Raw genomic sequence first — 15,769 nt, 5'->3', positions numbered from 1 at the left:
ATTCTAGTAAGTTGTAAAAAATATTTCTTAGTAAGGATTAGTGTACAATACAGCAGTGATTCCATTGGCTTGATTTACATTGGATTGCGTCTTGAATGAGATAACTGATGGGGGAAACCTGGACTTTAATGAGCTGTTGTGTTTTTTTCATGTTTGTGCAGCAGATGAGTTCCTAATATAACCTGGGCTCTTTTCATTCTGGCGTTTGGTAAAGGCTGTCTCTTCTTTTCTCGTTGAGTTATGTACAGTAAACCAGCGTCTCTTAGCTGCTGGTGGCCCTACATTAATCCCAAATGTTTCCCCCCCCCCCCCCCCAACAGCCTTTTATAACCGAGGCATCTTGACTGAGAGTCTGCCAAAAAGCATTTTTAAACCAATTTACATTTTCCTACTCTCCCATTTGTAAGACAAAATATTCTGGAGTGAGAGCAGATGGAAATCATTTGAATCTCATCACTACAACTCAATAAAGCTGGAAGAAAAACAGCGCTTCCATTCGACATAATAGAAGGAAAACAGCACTGAACCGAGGAACAAATAATGAAATGGCAGCGCGGAGAGGAAAATAATGTATTACTTCTCTTTACTAAGACAGGTAATTGTTTAAGAGGCAGTAGGAGATCTGCTCTGAAGAACAAATTGAGGTAACAAAACATGAATTGGATGTATTTTCCCAATAAAATTGTTTTAAATGATCATTTGCTGCCTTCGTTTTGTTTTTTCGTGTTCAGGAGGGGGCAGGGAGGTCATGTACAGTACATCAAACCTGTTCCTCATTTATGTTCTTTGTACAATGATATGTAAAGCATTCCATGCATTTTTGGAGCTGTCAAAAAAAAAAAAAAAACTTCAGGGAAAATAAGAGAGTGGGAAGTAATGGCTTGAGACAAATCACAGTATACTGGAAAGAGAGTTTTTGTTATGCAGGAGAGGATGCGTGTGTGGAGACACATCGAGGGAAATGAATAAAGTGGCTGTGTAATTTTTACCCTCATACAAAAGCCAACAGCACATCGATAATTACGAGTGGGGAAAGATGGAACAGGGAAAAAAGGGGAAGCAACAAGGTTATGCAAATGAGGATCAAACACAAATCCAAAGTATGGATAGAACAAGGCACAGAATTTTCTGCAAATGGTTGAACTAAATCAAATTCGTACCAGCAGTTAGGGAGGTGTTGAATGGTGAAGCTCTCTACAGTGATTTCTGGCGACGTCTGGCACATCGTCCCACCCACAAAAAACCCTTTTCTTATTTTTACCGTAAACCCCCCGCCCCCCAAATTTCTGTCCTTTTTTTAATTTTTTTTTTTTTGTAATTTTTTTACACACAAAACATTCCATCTACATCTGCAGACTAGACTAAACAACGGCTTAAAACCAGGCCTTTCTTCAAAACCCCGCCTCTCTCTTCCAAACCCTCTACTCGTGCTAAAAGTGATCCTGATCCAACTTATCATTACAACCCCTCCCCCCCTATCTTTTACCCCCCCCCCCCCCCCCCCCCCCAAAAACAGCTCGATGTCCCAAAGAGGACACCACAATAAGGGAGGGGGTCCTGTCTTGATTAGATGTAGTACTCCTTCTTTTCGTCCGAGTTGGTGTGGCCTCCCTCTGCGTTGATGATGGCTGTGTCTGCATCCGCTGCGTCATCTGCTCCTTTGGCTTCGTGTGTGAAGTAGGTACCTGAGGAAGAGGAGGAGGAGGAGGAGATGAAGGACAGTGTCAGGGACTGGATAATGGCCTGCTGCTTAGATGGTACAAAAGATTAAAATTTGCCTCCACATCCCACAGCACCTAATTATGCAAATCCGTCTCCATGTGGCAATTTACACAACCCGAACACCGGGAAGCTGTAATATTCAGATTATACCTCATTTTCTCTCTTCTTCATTCAAGATTGGCACATGAAAATCAGGGTTTTTGAAATGATCTCAAGTGCGGGGAAGAGCACGGCTCGCACCTTCAAATTAACCTTGTCAAGTTCAGCGTAAAGGAACTAGCCAGCACTTCAAACTTAATTTACAAGATTTATTCACATCCTATCAGAGGAGGGGTTGATAACCAAAGCAGTGCTCGACATCGGAAGAAGTGAGGTGCTCTTAAATAAAAAAGAGATTAGATGGTTTGTGAGTGGGAACGTCTCTTTCTTGTTTTACTTGTATTGCACGACATTTTAAAGACGTGAATTTGACACTTTTAGATTCATTTTGTAATCCAGCATCTTATATGTGATTATTAATATGGCTTAATGGTTTGCAGGCTGAGTTAAACAGGAACTTTTAGTTTGTGTTGATTTGGCGCCCCCTGTGGAAAAATACATACATCTAACCTTTTTGGTGTTCTTGTGCCATACGTTCAAATGTAGTGATGTCAGAAGAAGAAATCTCACCGTGCTGTCATAAAACAGTCAACCCTATCAATAATCATGTGTGTTTTTTGCACCAATACACCAAGACAAATTCCTTGTATACTTTTAAACTGTTTTCTCAAACAGAAGGCATAAAGGGCCCGAAGAAAGCATGTGAAGGGAAGGATATTGGAAGGGTCCTTTGGAGGTCACAATATGTTGTTTTTTTTGTTCATGCTATTTTTTTTTTTATTATTATTACTATTACTATTATTATTATTATTATTATTATTATTATTATGTGAATATGGGCGCATCATGTGACTCTCCTTTAAGTATAGCAGTACTCACAACACTATACACAGAAATCTTGAAGTTTCCACTTAGATCTATCAGCGGACTCACAGAAGTTATTTTTTACCTGAGCAGAGGAAGCAATGAGTTCACTTTGATCATTAAGCAAAAAAAAAAAAAGGCTTACACCTTTAAATTGCCTCATTTACAGTATTTCCTTTTTAAAGTGTTTAATGGGTTCAGTTCCATTTCCTCTCGTGCGAGAAATATCAACGTGTGAAATTTGTTATAGATTATAATTATTTCCTGGATAAGAGGCCACCAGACAAGGTGTGCTGAACAATTACTCATGACTGCATGAAAAAAAAAAAAAAAAAAGTAATTTAACTCATCATCAGTAACACGTAGCTTTAATAGCCTTCGTTATTTTTTTGGTGGAAAGGATGTAAAATGAGAGTCAAGAGGCTTCCTGATGAACTTTCTGACCTCTTGGGTTCTGATGTGTGTCAGAGGAAAGCACTTCCTACAAACACTTAGAAATTATATTGTTTTATTTTTTAGTCCAAATGACTTTACTTTTTTGGGTTATTTCCCACAGTATTCCTGAGAGCGTTTGAAACAATCAGCATCTCAGTCTGGAAGACTAAATGTGTTCCAACAAGAGTAAATAAACGACTTCGTTATGCAGTAGTTGGAGCCAGGTCCAGTCTACCTTTGTGTCTCGCGAAGTAGCGCCCCAACACGATGAGTAAACACAGCATGGCAAAGACGACCACGGCCACCACTCCTCCAATGACTGCATGGTCCACCGTTCTGGGCGCTCCCTCTCCAGCTCGAGAATCTGAAACAGACAGCAGCACACAGTTTAACAATGTAGGACAGAAAGTCAGCCAATATGATGTGATAGAAATGTAGATGATAGTTTCTATGTCATATATGTGGAAAATAAAGGACAAGAACGGGTAACAGGGAGGAATCCTCCAGTGACCAGTTAAGCTCCTCTTTATCTGGGTGATAATTGAATAAGCACCTTACAATACAGCCACAACACAAACAGCTAAGATTGTAATCAAGCGTCGATTGAATCTAGCAGGAAAATAATTAGCGCACTCTGGTTGAACGCCAACAATCACTCAGGGACAAAAGTTACTAACAATGTCACGTGAATGTACGTTGTGTTTCTGTTCGCATTCATCGCCTGAGGCTGCAGCTCATAACGCAGTCAGCTCGTAGTGCTGATCCTCCAGACGCTCGGAGAGCTCTTAAGCAGGGTGCAGAGGTGGGAGTTCTTTAAGATCACTGAGCTCAGATACCATATGATTACTAAATATTTACTTTGGCCAACTCCACCTGAGGAAATCTACTAATAGAACTTATGCAACACTCATATCATGATCTCTATTCTGGACACATGCAGGGTGAAGTACAAACAAACGCCCACTCATACACAGAAGAGATACGTTCACACTGATGGATTTTTTACATGATGCTCCTTTAAAATCGAGATTATTGACAGTACACAGTGCAGCTGTGGTGACCTTCAGCCTCCTGGCAAACAGCTAAAATGTGTCAACTTAACCACACCCCTACTTATGTAAATACATGCATCACTTTTAGGGTCAATGAAGCATCTACAAATTAGCAATTGATGCTAAATTCTTTTATAGGAACCTCTCTTTAAAACGTTTACTTCTGCCGTAGCTTTTGCAGCCTGCCTCGTGTGGCCACCTGAGGAACTGCTCTATTTTTCACCTCTGCATCGTTGCAAAATGTGCAACCTGATTGTTATGCACTTATTGCAGGGGTTTGAGAATAATATTTTTTGTGTATGCCTGTATTGCATTACACATACTGTTTTCATCTCCCTCTGCTCAGACTTTACATTCATATGCAGATATCTGTTCGAGCGAGGTTCCAAATAGCCCGTTGCCTCTAGTTCTGATTCATATACAGGCCTATATTTAATGCACGTAACATTAGTAAGCCTCATCTTTATTGCAGCTTCCTCCTGTGTTTTAACCTCCTTTTCAGATATACATAATCAACCTCTGTGGACATGTCTCGTCTCATTATATGTGTCTTTAAATGCATCTCAAATGAGAAGAGAGACGTGCAGACTTCTTGGTTTCTCTGCATGCCAAATATAGTCAACGCACCATATATCAAACCTGGGCTTAAAAAAAACAGCTCAGTAAAAGTGTTCATCACTACATGAAATCCTCCTCAATAATATATCTGACACACTTCTTGCATTAGTCTTAAATTGAATGCTCGAAGCGATACATAACACCTCCGAGTTAATTTATAGACAAGACGAAAACATTTGCTAATGACTCGTGGAGAGGGATGTTTCGAACTCTCACAGAAGAAAGAAAACAGCTGGGACCCGACAACAAGCCACAGAAGCTCTTGGCTGTAAATGCTATGTGAAAGCTATCGATCGAGTGAGGAGATCCGTGACAGTCCAAAGTTAATATCTGTTTGCGGATGTGATTGGCCCGTCAAAGCACAAAGAAGAAGCTTATTGGTTGCCCAGAATTCATGCTCGAGGAGAGTGAGTGGGAGGGCTGGAGGTGGAGAGACGATGATTCATGTAGGTGCGACCTGGAATTAATTCTGCAATATACTGTACATATTACTAATGTCTTTTATACTCTCAGCGTATTAAGATACCATTAGGCCAAACACTTAGCCTCCACTTCCTGCCTAATGTCTTTTATAAAGACTTATTTTACAGAAAACACGAATTGGGACACGAGAAAAAAGGAGCCGGTTGTTAGCAATCAGGTCACGTGGCGCGGCTCCCCCATCATCCATTAGGTGGAGTAACTCACTAAAACTCCTCCACGCGCTCCTCCAGCATGGTTCCAAACTCGGGGGATTTGCCGAGAGAGCTCCAGGAAACAAGGAAGAGCCGACCACAATTTATTATCAAATAACAGAAACAGAGAGAGAGAGAGAGAGAGAGAGAAACATTATGGATAACATCAGTGACCACCCACCCTCTGCTCTCCTGCATCACCCGAACCTGCAGGGATAAAAGAGGGTGGAGGAGGAAGAGCAGTGCCATCTGTCAAACCCAACAAAACATTACCTGATAGATCTAATAGGTTATTTTGACTTCAGATTTTCTTTTTTAGTGCGGGGCAGATTCAATTAAAGCGAGCAGGAATCCCTCTGACATCCAATTCGCTCTTGTCAGGCGGCTAAAGCTGTGCTTTAACACACTTTCCTATTACGATGTTAATGTGGACTTTGGCTTTGGGGAGTGTGTGTGCGGGGTGGTCAGGGTGATGGGGGCGGCTTGGACGACTGCAGAGAATCATTATTGGCTGTCTTCCTCAAACATCCCTGCTTTAGATTAATTTAAGGTAGAGGGCAAAAGAGAACATCAGAGTCTCCTCAATACTTTACATTATGTCACACTTTGGTCCGTCACACTCTGCTTTGGGGACTATCAGAGTCTGGCATGGCATGCTGTGACAGTCTTGGTTTGGTGGAGACCCAAACATGGCTTTGTTGAGTACTGAGAAATATTGTGGAGTCAGTGAACTCATTTAGGTAAACAAGAGAATGCATGGCTGCTGTGCAGAGAGGGATTTATAAAAACGTCTGGTGGGCGCTTCTGGGCGTCGTAGAGGAGAGAAAGAAGATTCATTTTCTTAGTTCAATAAATAGACTATTAATATTAATTGCTTTGATGGTAAATGGGGGCCAGACATGACCAACAGTTTCATCCGTTTACATGCATGTCCTTTTACATCTTACTCCGTCGCTGTCCTCTGAATCTAACTCTGTAACTTGTGTTTTTAACTTGTTCTAACATCTAGACGCTTTACTCTCTGCTCTTCCTTCTATCTAACTTTGTAATGTTGTATTCTAACTTTGTACTAATAGTCTTGACACTTATTCTTCTTTGACACTTTATTCTTTGTTGACTCGTATCCTGGTTAAATGTTTTAGCATAGTTGCGATGTCGTTCATTTGCTGCTCTTTGTGCCCTTGAATTTGCCCCCTGAGGACAAATAAAGTTTTTTTTTTTTTTAATTGATTTGAACTGACTGGTTGGCCTGGAAGACCATGGCAATAGTGATATAAACCCTCCACCCTCCTTCAAATCCAACAATTCCATGCAGTCTTCTCTTTAATGGATCTGACCGCTTGTCTTAATGCATCTTTTTCGTTTCTCATTTTGCAGCTCTTTTTTTGTACCAATCAATAATTTACACGTCGACAGGTTTGACAAAAAAAAAAACAACTAACAAAAGCCTTTGTCCTCATCTCTGTTCTCCAAACACAATAGCATCAGAGCAACAAAGAAAGACCACATTTGCTTTTATCCAAACATCAACAACAATCCTAACAGTGCCTAAAAAGCTCTACTCTTTAACAACAACAAGAATTCATATTTACTGTTGTCACAGGAGGATTTTAGAAGGGATGTTTTAATTCAGTGTGTTCATGCTGTAATCTGAAGGAGATTTAATTCAAGCGGGTTTTCATTACTAAATGAGTCATGCATTCCTACACCTTCATTTCAAATTGATGGAGAGAAAAAAAAAGCATGCAAACATTTTTGATTGATTGATTGCATTCATGTCTTTCTCGGGATAAACTCTGCAGGTTCAGTGATAACACAGAGATATGAAGATCTTTGGCTGGAGTGATGATAAGCATGACTTCTGTCAGCCTCAAAGTGGGATATAAAGAAGCTTCTCTGAGTCCCGTGTTTAAAGAGCCTGTTTGCAGGCCCACAGAAGTGTGTGGATGACAGCTGCAGAGCATGTGCTGTCACTTTCTGAAAGCACTCAGTCCCAATGACACCATATAAAGCAATTTGCATGTCATATCACTGAGCATCACTTATGTGCAATTACTGTCACCCAGTGAAATACAGTATATTTGTGTTATTATCTCACATAGATCAATGTCTTTCTTTCAAAGTAACTTCTACTTTTAGATGAGGGCTTCTAACTTCTACAACACAGTGGGACAAATGGCCACTCTTGGCATTTTAAAAAGAAACAGGAAAACATCCAGAAGATGGATATGACTAAAACAGTGATGGTTATCATTACTCCCTTATCCCCTGAATAGAAGCTGACGTAGCCTCCTTGTTTCAAAACAAAGCCTAACATTAAAAGCTGTGTTCTCTTGACTTGAGGACGTCTTGACTGGCTGCGAAAAAAGGAGTCTGAATTTATACCCCTATGAGTATTTTCCTAATGGGTTTGTGGTACTAATCACTTGTTTAAAGTATTCTTTCAAACAGCAGAATGTAAGACTGGCAGTAAAGTCAAACAGATATCCTCACATCCTCCTCACGCTGCAGCTGGATTTAAATACACAATAAAAGAGAGCGTCAATTTGAGCGTCTCACAGGTGGACTGGAATGGACGTCTTAGTTTGTTAGCTTAATGCTAACACATAATCGCAATTGCCATTAACAGGCTAATAGAATTAGCAGCTCAATGGCAGTAATTTGAATTAAAGAAACTGTAGATTCAGCTTTTAATAAAGTTCAGAGATCTAAATCATTACTTCCTAGTTTTCTACAATCTATCATGTTACAGTTGTTTCATTGGCCAGCTAGAGTGAAGGCTGTGTTTCTGTAGTTATATTACTGCACAGTATATTAATGTGCTCTAATGGAAAACACAACATCACAGACAGTGTCAGTTGTTTAATCACATTAGGAAGCTAAAAAATTGAGAAGAACACCGATTGGATACCAATGAAAAGTGGGAGTGTCGGAGTTGCATTTATTTGGAAGTTTGAGACAAACCAATAAGAGAGAAGCTTTAGGTCACCTGCTTACATGGACAGTTTCCCTCAACCAGGAAGTAACCACTATAGATATGACCTACTGTATTTTTAATGAATGCTGACAGAAGTTAAAGACGACCAGGCGCACTGAAACATCATCTATTCAACGTTTAATGTTGTTTATTATTTACGAACCGTCACTGGTCTGTAAGTATAACTCTCGTAACGATGCTAATTCTTGTTCCAAAAACTTACTCGAGGTTGTAAACTAAAACTAACCACTGAGTAATTTGTTTTTAAGAAAGGTAAAGCATGGAGATGTGGGGAAAAGAATAAATTTGTTTCAGGAATACACTAAATAAAAACACATTTTTAAAATGTTAGGCAAAAGCAAAACACAAGCTGAGCTCAGTTTTATTATTATGTTCATGCTCTCAGTATATCTTCAATCCGACATACAGCTCAGTCTCCCTTTGAAATGCATCTGAAATATAAATGATTAATCAGGACTGAGCTTCAAACAAGGTGTCCACAGGGGTAAACAAAGCATGCAACAGTCAATCAAAGGTGGTCATTTTGGCAAAGGGGTTGGAGGAACACCCATCTCACAAAATGGGAACGTTGAGTATCTCATTTTCATAGGACATGTTGACAGAGGCTTGATTTGAGACAGAGAAGATCTCTTAATTGGATCTTCTAATCTGCTAATTAAGCATTAGTGATTTCAGTGGTGAGCCCGCGCTGCCTGCAGATAGAGGGGCAATCAGGAACACAGCGGCATGATGTGGGTGGGGTGTCATAAGAGCACATTGGCTTGTCAAGATCCACTTCCATTGCCCACAACACTCTCGGTTTAAAGAGTGAATGTAATTAAAGTCCCAATGAACCTATTCATTGAACCTATTTAAAAATGTCAGTTAAATCTTTTGCCTCTCGGGTAAGGCGCCACACCTCGCACATACAGATCGACGCTCGTTTGAGATTCATCGAGTCTTTTTTAAACCGTCAAAAAGGATTTCACTTTGAGAAGACGGCGGCGGAGCCATTCAAAACACTGTATCTTGAGGTCAAACAAAGTTGAAATTGAATTATTAAAATCAATGTCGTGAAATTCTCGGACGTGAGCGGAGAGATTTTAAGAGACATTTCTGGTTTTTTAGCGGCTCGATCGCCGATTCTGAGATGTGTTGTCCGGGATCAAAAGGCCTCGTTACTTTAATATTCGGAGTGAGTAACACAGAAACACTTTGCTTCGGATCTCCGCCAGACAACATGTGATGTTAGGACACAGAATCAGAACAGCACCAGAATTGAAAGACAGAAATAGTCTAAATGGACTTGTGTTGGTTAAGCTACAAAATCAATGGGACTATAAATTTCCCACAATGCATCTAAATGAATCTCTGACACTCATTCTTTAAAAGAGCAAAGAGGGTGTGCATTTTCATTACATCTCCATTGATATTTGGAAGGCTGCGTGGAAATGGTAAGAAAAATGATCCATTAAAGTTACGTTAAGTGTAATATTTTAAACATTAATGTTGCAGAAATCAAGGTGTGTTGTAGCACTACGAGCAATAAATACAATATTTTACAGGTACGTGAAAACTTTAGGATTTGTAATTAGAAACTTCCTCCCTAAGCTGTGAATCTCGCTGTTCAGAATTTAGATTATAGCCAATGATAATCTTAGATGTCTATAGCAGTTAAGAAGGAATCATGGCAGATGCACATTTATGGTTTTGAAGTGGGAAAAACCCCCCCGAAAACAACGAGGCATTAATTATCTTTCAATCAGACGCTGTGTGATTTGAGGCCGGCTCTGACCACATCTTCCTGTAATTCAATTAGACAAAGCAAAGAGGACAGCGAAACTTCATCTCATCAGGAATTCATTTCTTTTTTCACTATTTAATTTTTTCTTGCATTTTTGACAGTTGTAATTATCATTTAACAGAGGGACTGTCTGGGGGAAATAAAACACTGCTGCTATTCAATTCTAGCTCGGGCACAAACTGTGAAGAAAAAAAAACTCAGGTAATGTTGGAAATTAGATTCAATATTTCCTCATTTACACCTGGCACACAGAGAGGAAGTAGAAAGCTGGTGTTCTTTGTGTTGTAAAAAGCTTTGTGCCTTTACCACGCATGCACTCCTGAGGCACTGGCTCCCCCCCCCCCCCTGAAATCGTCCTCTTCCTTTCCTGTCAACACATGCATGTCAGGACGGGAGAACTTCCCTGTCGGACGGGGCGGAGGAAAGACGTGGTTAAAAAAGGACGACACAGAAATGGGCGAAAAAGCAGAAGAGCCAACGATGACCGGTACCGTCGAACGAGTGGTAAATAATACATATCAGTAGGAAGCTATTTTACTACATGCATGGGGACTGTGCCTATAGGTGACAAACATCGTCTCCTTCTTCATTGTTTCATGCTGTGCTCACTCATTGGCTCATCTGACGTCACGCAGAAATCTCACAAACGGGCCGGCAGGGGAAAAAGGAAGTCTGGACTAAAGATTCACTCAAACATTACGGTGAATTTTGATGCATGTGTGAACGAGTTGTTCAACAAATCCTCAGACTCCTTGTACAAATGAAAAAACAGTACATTATCTTCCAAGGATCGTGGTGTCTTTTTCTAATGGATCTATCCATCATTTATCTAATCACGGCCGGTCCTCATCCAAAAGCTAATATAATTATGGGCTATAACTGTTCTCAGGATATTACGCTGTATCTAGGCCACGGCTATAGCTCGATAAACACCTTCTAATAATGGCTTTTAGTGGTCTCCGGAGTGACTTATCCTAACACATTGAGGACTCTCTATGGCTCCCAAGGCCAAATGAGTTTGTTGCACAGATGCACATCAGTCCCGTTAATGGGGACACACAGTTTGGAATAAAAAAAAAAAAGAAAACACCCAGTGGAGCCTCTCTCCATCAACCAGACTGCCCTTTTCTTCTCTCATGCGTGATTATCACCCCCCCCCCAACACCGTCATCCCATCCCGCTGTCACCGAGCCGCCTCCAGCCTGCGGTCATTTCAGCAAAAACTCCCCGGGATTTATTCTCATGATTGTGAAAGGTGTCCAGACGCCTGGTGTGTGTGTGTGTGTTTGTGTGTGTGTGTGTGTGTGTGTGTGTGTGTGTGTTTCGTGCGTCTGTGTGTAAAAAGATTTGTCTTCAAACCTTCAAACATCACAGATCTGAGGAGCCTCTTGTGTTCGATAATGTAATCTGTTGGCCTGACCAAAAGACGAGGTCAAAACAGCTGACTGATAATTAATAAGTTCATCATATAGAATGTGTCATGACACTACTTATCATCAAAAAGCAGAACATGAATAAAGTAAAACTGAGCTTCAGTGATCCACAGAGAAAAAAAAATCTAGTCAAGGTCAAAGACACAGAAATGGAAGGCGTTGATTAAATTGACTCCCTCAAGTCGAGTCCCGTTTCTCCGCTGCTCTTGTTATATTGATAATAACAACAGAGGAGATCAGAGAGAGTGTGTGTGTGTGTGTGTGTGTGTGTGTCTGTGCGTGTGTGTGAGACAGGAAAGTATCAGTGAAATGACATCGGGGGCTTTGTGTAGATCTGTGTACACAGCAGGGACGGCCCTGGGTGAAGGAAGTGTGCCAAGGAAATGAGGGGCTAATCCTGGAAAAGGAGCCCGAGACAATGGCTACATTTACATACAGGCAGTAAACAGCCTGGAGTGCAGTCCGCGGTCAAGGTCGCACACTTGGCACTACAGCTTACCTCGACGACAGTAACCATTTCTCAGCAGCCTCAGACTTTGTTTGGGGATATTTTCTTGCTCTAAACTCTTCTCTTGTGCAGCAGAGACTCGAAGGAAGCCAGACCGGAAGTGACTTCAATTCTTTCTAATGGCCAGCAGGGGGCACTACAACTGGTTGCTTGTAGTGCTTTCGCACTTGCAGAAGCCTCCAGAAAAACTCCTGATATTTCCAGGAGGAGTTGTGTGTGTGAACGCAAACAGCCACATTTTTCATCCGGACTTCTCCCGTCGTTTTTTTTTCCCGCAGCAGGTCGGAGTTAGCCGAAAGCAACAGGATGTTATCCGGAGAATTCAACTCGAGCCAATGGCAGAGGGAGTGACGTTTATGGTGTCAGTGCATGGCGTGCGCGCATGCGACCGCTACGATCTTCATGCACGTAATTCAACGGCCTTTGATACATGTTACATTGAAATAAAGGAAAATATTCTCATATCATCGTATGCTGGACTGTCCACTACTTCCATGTCTTTTTTTTAAGGTCAGGGATAGTCTACCGTCTGTCCAGCTGTCCTCCTGGAATGATCTAGATATTTTCAGGAGTGCAGATGTGAAAACAGCTTTATTGTTTTGAGGCAAATGAGAGAAATTAGTCTTTTTCTCACTCCATTTAATCCCTCAGTCAGGGCTGTCCAACTTCTGATTTCAGCTCAGAGTGAAATATTCTTCGGGGTGGGAGTAAAGGAGTAGTATTTATTTTAATTAACCACATTCTTCTTTTTTTCCCCCCCTCGGATGCCAGTCTTTTTCCCGGGTGGTCGAAGTCATTGTGGTTGGCTGCTCCACAGGCATTGCAACTGTTTGTTATTGCACATGTGCGGCTGAAAGTTCAAACCATAAACAGTCTGGTTCCAATGATGATGAGCGCTGCCTTCATGGGCAATTTGTTAAAAGTTTCATTATGGCCTTGTGTGCTGTCAGCACGCCGGCCTGTAAACATCTGAATATGTGTCCTTCCCCTTAAAAGCGAAATAAGACACAACCACGGTACGCTTTGGGGAATTATCATCGTGGCTACATGGGAACTGTTTAGTCCTTTGTAACCCTGAATCAGACCCTGAATGTCCTGATCTTGGTTGGATAAATCAGGAATCAGAGATCAGGGGTCGACCACTTCCTCTGAGACTGCACTCAGGCACAACGGTCCCCCGACTTTCTTAATAATACCAGCGCCTTGTCACGCCGTCCCCCTTTTCTCAAATACAGAAGCACATGGTTCCACCTGCTAAGCATCTGTGTTTTCTTTTCTCCAACATTTGGTTTGGTTTACAGGTTAAAACAACCACAAGTCCGTCTTTTCTGACCCAACAGTTGTTTCTAATCTCAACAGAGAAACACACCGCACCGATCACGCTCCCTTCCCCCCTCACAAACGACCTCCAAATAGGCGGAAAGTTTGATGGTTAAACTACTTAGAAAGCATTACTTTTCTTAGGTCCACAATTCAACAGTGAATCAAACTGCCTGGAGAATTTAAGCACATTAAACACTGTCATTTCCTTCTCAAGCTTTAAATCCGACCTTTTCATGAGTTTACGTCGCCGTCGATGACCGGCACCGAGGAAACGCAGAAGTAGAAATCTCTGATAAAGAAAAGCAGCCGTGGTGAATTCTTGCTGCTGAATGAGCTGCAGGTCGTCATCCATTCACTCGCTCTCCAAGGACATGCAGATAAGTTCAGCGATGGCACTTTTTTTTTTTTTTTTTTTTTTTTTTGGCCTTGCACTTTCTATGGTAAGTGCTTAACTGTTAAAACGTCTCCACGATGCTCAACATATTGTTCCGTACATAAAGCCTGTCAGCCACCGGGGGAAAACAAGGATGTAAACAATGTCAGAAAGTCTCAGAAGGGTGGCTATAATTGAATTTCTAAAAGATTGCTTAATCACTGCTAGTTGGGTAAGCGCTATACCGCAATGTGTGTTTAAAAAAAGCAGCTTAGAAATGGGTTCATGTCAGCTTGCTTTGTAATTAATTTCTATTGAGCCTTCAACACAGCCGTTATTTAAAAGAGCTCTGTGATGTTTGACCTTTGCCGCACAGATTTGTGGCTGTTAACACGTAATAAATGCCTCAGACTCAACAGAATAAAATAAGACTTGTCGATTATGCAAAGATGGAGGCCGAGCAGAATATTCGGCTTCTTATCACAGCCCCATGTACGCATGCTTTTGTCGTGCTATTTGGACCGTCTTTGAGGAGCAGTGTTGTGGCACAATCTCTGTTCGGTGTAGCACCGCTGACAAAACCCCCCCCCCCCAAAAAAAAACCCTGCAGTGATAATATAAAATCCTTTAGCAGGGCTGAGTGCATGATGTCGGCCTCTAATCCAAGCCTCACCTCAAAGGGAACTCAGACAGGCTTACATGCATGGATGGTGTCAGGGGAGAGCGAGCGAGCGAGTGAGCGAGAGAGAGAGAGAGAGAGAGAGAGAGAAAGAAAAAATCTGCTATATTCCACATACTGCTCACATTACAGCCAGAAGACATATCAGAGAAAATGGATGATCTCCACACCCTCTATTTTCACACACCAAGCCTGTCGTACATTCATATATTCGTAAAAAAAAAACCAACAACAAAACAAACAGAATATCCATGCAATTACAATTCCCCATGTTGACGCCTTGGAAAAACTTTTACCCTGGCTTTGTCTTGCCAACAGGCAGACTAATGGCACATAAGGGAGGATCACGGCACGAGAGAACGACCCAACTCTCGGAGCGAAGCATTTGCTGAGGCGGCTGGAGCTGCACCATCGCATTAGACGAGGAAACAGGAAAGACGGGGCTGCATTTGCACAAGTAATGAATGTTCAATTTCCTCTCAGACCTGATTTTGTTTTAATGTTCTTTTTTTTGTTTTTGTTATCCCTCATGACGAATAAAAACGAGTTTCCTTAAGAACCTCTGGTCAGGTGTGTCTTTCACCGCCTCTCCTCCGCGCCAACGCCGGCCTCGCCGAGCTCATAAAACAACTGTGTCAGACTAAAGTCGCAAGACTTATCTGCTGTCATGACAACATGGGTCCATAATACAAATGATAATCAGAGCGTTCATAAACAAGGGACATGAACGCCTCATGTCTGGGGAAGAATAACGCCAGCCTGAAGCTCACCACCTGTTTCGTCTGGCAGCTCAGAGCTTAAAGTATTTAGAACATTATGAAAATGGTTGTTTCGTTTAGAAATGTTTCTAGAAACGAACCCTTTAGAAGAACCGTTGTCTGAATATTCAGAAACAAAACTTCACGTGGTCGGCTTCCTACATCTGATAGAATCTTAAAACACATTTTACCACAAAACATTTTTACTCTTTTTTTTTATTTTACTGGTGCCAGATTTTCCACCTCCTCACACAGAGACATCGTCTCTCTCTGCTGTGAACATGCGTTGTGTATCTGAGTTTGTCACTTTGAGAATCTGACCTGGAGCTTTTGGATTCGTATTATTAAGAGTTTTCTCTCGATTCGGCGTGCAGTGTGATTATATCTAAATATTAATATTATACATGCAAGACTGTAATAAGGGCTCACAGGTCCACAAAGGGTACGTCT

General features: G+C 41.4%; 1 protein-coding gene across 5 annotated transcripts in view; it reads right to left on the bottom strand.

The window, feature by feature from the left end:
• Window positions 1–304: 304 nt before the first annotated feature.
• The window catches only part of cadm1a (cell adhesion molecule 1a), a 352,880-nt gene continuing 337,415 nt past the window's right edge, over window positions 305–15,769 (bottom strand). For all 5 annotated transcript variants that reach the window (XM_079356721.1, XM_079356723.1, XM_079356724.1 and 2 more), the window contains 2 exons: window positions 3,356–3,484; window positions 305–1,685 (listed from right to left, as the gene is read on the bottom strand). In XM_079356721.1, the coding sequence (XP_079212847.1) occupies window positions 1,567–1,685; window positions 3,356–3,484 (248 nt within the window). In that variant the 3' untranslated portion in view covers window positions 305–1,566. The remainder of the gene's footprint in view (window positions 1,686–3,355; window positions 3,485–15,769) is intronic.

Source organism: Symphodus melops, assembly GCF_947650265.1.
Source record: "Symphodus melops genome assembly, chromosome: 11".
In the NCBI taxonomy this organism is placed as follows: domain Eukaryota; kingdom Metazoa; phylum Chordata; class Actinopteri; order Labriformes; family Labridae; genus Symphodus; species Symphodus melops.
This window is presented reverse-complemented; position numbering and strand designations above follow the sequence as displayed.